The sequence below is a fragment of the Vespa mandarinia genome, chromosome 14, assembly GCF_050613455.1.
Source record: "Vespa mandarinia isolate Hongniang chromosome 14, ASM5061345v1, whole genome shotgun sequence".
In the NCBI taxonomy this organism is placed as follows: domain Eukaryota; kingdom Metazoa; phylum Arthropoda; class Insecta; order Hymenoptera; family Vespidae; genus Vespa; species Vespa mandarinia.
In genome coordinates, this window is record NC_140823.1 from 1,330,001 (window position 1) to 1,335,000 (window position 5,000).

Sequence of the window (5,000 nt, forward strand, 5' to 3'; positions counted from 1 at the left end):
CTCTCTCTCTCTCCCTCTCACTCTCTCTCTCTCTTTTTCTCTTTATATATCTTTTCTCATTCTCTGAAAGTGAATATATAGCAGGATTGTTATATAAGATAGTCTAAAAGTGGATTTAACCTTGATACCATTAAGGAGAATTCTTTCACCGGACCACCTTAAAGACGTTGATGATTAAGACTTCAGAAATGGTTCTAAGCCGTGTGTAAGCCGAGAAACGATCTTATTAAGAAAATGTACTGCTTTTCATGTCGATATCACAATTCAAATATTACGTTATTTAATAGTAACAACAGATTTATTTTATTTAGACGTTAATTATTGACCACCCCCCTCCCCCCCCTGAAAACCAATTTACGAGTTTTCATTTATTTATTTCGTTTCGATTCGACTTATTTATTTACGAAAAAGTTTATTTCATAATACCATTGGACAATGTTTATTGGATAAAAGTTTTCAAATTAAAAGAAAAAAAAAAGAAAGAAATTTTATACATTATATCACATAGACCGATCCAATTGTATACAAGGTATTTTGAGCGGTTCTTTTTTTTTTCTTTCTTTCTTTCTTTCTTTCTTTCTTTCTTTCTCGATCCCTCCCCCGCCTCGCCCGCCCCTCAACCAAATTCTCTATCAAACCGTGTCGTTTCAATTTTTCGTAGAGATAAGAAGAAGAAGATGAAAAAAAAAAAAATAAATAAATAAATAACGAACAAATATATCGGTTATATAAATCTTAATTATTGTTAATTATAAATGTCAATGAGAATAAAAAATTAAATTTTTATTTATTAATATATACTTTATAGACACTGACGATTTATTATTTATTTATAACGATGTATTATTTATAACATTACGATAGACGTAAATCTCTCTGTCTCTCTGTCTCTCTCTCTCTCTCTCTCTCTCTCTCTCTCTCTCTCTCTCTCTCTCTCTCTCTTTCTCTCTTTTTAGTGAGAAGGAAAAAATTTTTGACACAAAGTCGTAAAAGTCGTCGATAATAATCAATACTAATAATAACAGACGATACATATGATGACCTTCAACGTTTGTCGATGAAGTAAACATAATTGACGACGACCTTTCTAAGATTTTAACACGATTTCTGTTTATTGATCTCAAACGGTGAAAATATACATTAGATACTTGTTTATTAATAAATTTCAAAGACAAATGCATACATTATCGTTTCATTCCATATTTAACTTTTCATATATTAAATATTACAAAGTTCAAATTTAAATAACACTTATTTTTTCTTATTTCATATTTATAATAATTTAATAATAATAAAATATAATGGTATAAGATATAAAGCGAAGAGCAAAACGGAATGAGTAACAAACGATTAATTAATTAATCGCAATTATTGATGCTGTCACGCGTGTTCGCGCGAAATAGAAATAGAAATAGAAACAAAAAAAAAGAAAAAAAGAAGAAAAAAAAAAAAGGAAAATGATAAAAGAAGCGAGATCTCTTTGCATCCACAAATTCAATGATTTAATGTACACGGACAACGAAATTCCTATTTTCTAAATTCCGTTTCTAAAGAACAAAAATAAGAAAAAAAAAAAAAAATTACAAAAATACAAAAAAGGAAAAAAAGAATTTTTTTCTTAGAAATATAACGAGTGATGTATTTCATTAAACGTAAAAGTACGGATATATTATAAATCAAGACAATTTCTCTCCGAAGAAAAAGAAAGAAAGAAAGAAAGAAAGAAAAAAAAAAGAAGAATTTAATCGTTCCAAACGTGTCGTTTTTCTCTCCATTGCTGGCTCATTTTAAGATAGAAAATTATACGATAAGAGTTTTCCACGATTCGTCAACGAGTATTTGAGCACGATATAGTGTAAGTTAAATGTACATACACGCATACGCTCACGTCCGTGCACGCACGAATCCATACACGCTTATATGTGTGTTTAACACACACACACACACACACACATACACGTATATATACACACACAAATAAACAAACACAAATATATGTGTAACTCGTTGGAAGGAATAAATCAGATTATTGGAATCTCTTGGTTTCCCTCACTACTCTCAAGAGACGTGAAAATAATCAATCTAAATCGAAATATTCTTGTTCACGCTTAGCTTTAGTTACTTCATGGAATTCAACGAGTGCTGGTCTTCGTTGCTCCCGTTGTCCCTCGTCGTTGTCGTTGTCATTGTCGTCGTCGTGTCGTTGTCGTTGTCGTTGTCGTTGTCGTTGTCGTTGTCGTTGTTGTTGTCGTTGTCGTTCTCCGTTGTCCAACGACGGTGCTGCCAAGTCTCGATCGAAACGATTCTGAACGATCAGTTGCCGTTAGTGACGGTCAGTCGATCCGTGGAATTCAATCGATGCTTCTTCGTGTTGCTGTCCCATAACGAAAAGACATTCTGATGCCAAGAAAACACATTTTAATAATATTATTTAACAACAGTGATAGTGTTCCGTCGTTCTTTTATTAGTAAAACAAAAAAAAAAAAAAAAAAAATCCGCCGCGATTTTATCACGATCATGCGTTTCGACGAACAATTTTTCTCTACCCTTGGTAAGTCTTTTTTATTTCTTTTCGTTTTATTTTTTCTTTTTTTTTTGTTTTGTTTTCGTTTTCATTTTTCCTCTCTTTCTCCTTTCTTTTTCTTTTTCCTTTTTTCTCTCTTTTTCATTTTTTCCTTCACATTCTTTCTCTCCTTGTTTTCTTTTCCTTTCTTCTTTTTTTCTTTTTTCTTTTTTCTTCTTTCTTCCCTTCTTTTTTCTCCCTCCTCTCCTCCCCCTAACAGATTCGATACACTTTATTTGAACTATTGTTTCGATTGAAAATACGGCATATCATTCGATCGTTATCGGAAGATTTTAGATATTTCTGATATATTTTGGTTCTTGTCAAAAAATCGTTACCTCATATAATGGATATATTTATGGAATGATTTGAAATTATGAAAGGTATGAATTTGATCTGTGATTTTGATTGAAGAAATTTTTTCTTTCTTTTTTTCCATTGTGTCATTACGAAATAAATATTATCGATATGAAATAAATATTTGTTTATTTATCATATTGACGAATGTGCTAATTCTATATGTTTATATATTATATTTAAATTAATCGAATAAAAAAATTAAATATTAATTATCAGTATATGTATATATATATATATAGCATTAATTTTAAATTAATTAATTTATTAATTGAGGATGAACAAGTTTATCAAGATTAATGAATTCTAACGTAATCATTAGAGAAATTAATTATTAAGTGTTTAAGTATCATTCAATATTTCGATCGACTCATTTATATTCAAAGCTTCCTGTCTTGTTAAAAAATTATATTCTTTCAATACGATATAAATTCGATAGATTTATCTACTCAGAATATCTTCACGAATTAAAATTCACAAATCGATCCAAGTTATGATCTTTAAAAATTTCGTTTCAATTCTGTTCCTTTTTTTTCTTTTTTTTTTCTTTTTTTTTTTTTTCTTTCTTTCTTTTCTTTCTTATTGAAATATATATTAATGAGTATATAGGATCCGATTATTCACGTTGATTTTGCAATCATTATAATAAATTAATAATTTTTATCATATGTTACAAAACTTGACGTTTAATAATGAATATAAAAGAGTATCAGATTTAATAAATTCATTTTAAAAAGCTTAAGGACCTTCTGTGTGTATATATATATATATATATATATATATATATATATATATATAAAATATATAAATAATAATAAATTACAAACATTATCACCAATATAATTGTTACCAATTAGAACTAATTTTTAATCGCGTTATCTGTTATTGACTATAATAACAATATATGTATGTACAATACGATGATTTATCTTCATTCGTCGAGAGAGAGAGAGAGAGAGAGAGAGAGAGAGAGAGAGAGAGAGAGAGAGAGAGAGAGAGCATATATCTCGTGCCAGGAAGTACAGATTTTTTATATTGATTTATTTCTTCCTTCTTTTTTTCTTTTTTCTCTTCCTTTTTTCCTTCTTTCTTTCCTCAAGTGAAAGTAAATAACACATTCACTGTAATATATCGTAAGGTTCAAACTGTCTCTCTCTTTCTTTCTCTCTCTCTCTCTCTCGTGCATAGAATTTTATCGCCATAGGAAATCAAATGATTCTGCAAACGGAAAATTACCACTTTCATTTGCAAATAGATTTTTATGATCCTTTTGTCGCATTGTTTTCACCAACGTCTAGAAAAAGAAAGGAAAAAGAAAACATATATATATATATATATAAGAAGAGGAAAGAAAAGAAAAGAAAAGAAAAAGATGAAAAAAAAAAGATCATCATCGAAGATATTATATAAAGGGAGGAAAGAACCTGAACGATGATCTATCGCGTTGTTAATCAACTAAGCTAATATCGTAGACGTGTATATTTCTTTCTTTTTTTTTTTTGGTTTTTTTTTTTTATTTTTTTGTTTTATTTTTTGTTTACTCGTTCGTATATTTTTTCCCCCTTCTTTTTCCCTTGCTCCTTTTCCTTTTTCTTTTTCTTTCTATTTTTATTTTCTCTTTAATGTCTCTTCTTCTAGGGAAATTAGAATAGAGAATCCTAGATCTCTATTAATTGACAAAAATTATTCGTACGCATTCTTCAATCAATTTCGTATTGTCGATGAAAATGATTATTTTTTTTTTTTAAATTGATTTAGTTCAATTGTCAATAAGAAATTTAAATGGAAAATATCCTTTTCCTCTTCTTCTTTTTTTCTCTCTCTTTAATTTTTTAAAAATGTTTTTTCTTTTTTTCTTTTTTCCTTTTTTCTTCTCTTGCGAGCATACATCAATAAGACGTGTGAGATTTTTCGACGTTAGTCCGTAAGAATACGAGAATTCCAACGTTATTTACTTTCAAACGAACATAGATGGTGACATAACGACACGAATTAATTATGGACCTTGCGTCTCCTCTCTTATGATCTATACACCGGGGAATATTATTATTTAACGATGGCACATACGTAACTCTTTTT

At 28.8% G+C, this 5,000-nt stretch overlaps 1 protein-coding gene across 4 annotated transcripts in view; it reads left to right on the top strand.

Moving 5' to 3' along the window:
- Positions 1-5,000, top strand: part of Hnf4 (Hepatocyte nuclear factor 4) — a 55,352-nt gene that overhangs the window by 13,552 nt on the left and 36,800 nt on the right. The window contains exon 1 of one of the 4 annotated variants that reach the window (XM_035862245.2): positions 2,347-2,552. The exons of the other annotated variants lie outside the window; for them this stretch is intronic. Coding sequence (XP_035718138.1) covers positions 2,519-2,552 — 34 coding nt within the window. The 5' untranslated portion in view covers positions 2,347-2,518. Of the gene's footprint in view, positions 1-2,346; positions 2,553-5,000 lie in introns of those variants that run through there. 4 annotated transcript variants of the gene reach the window in all.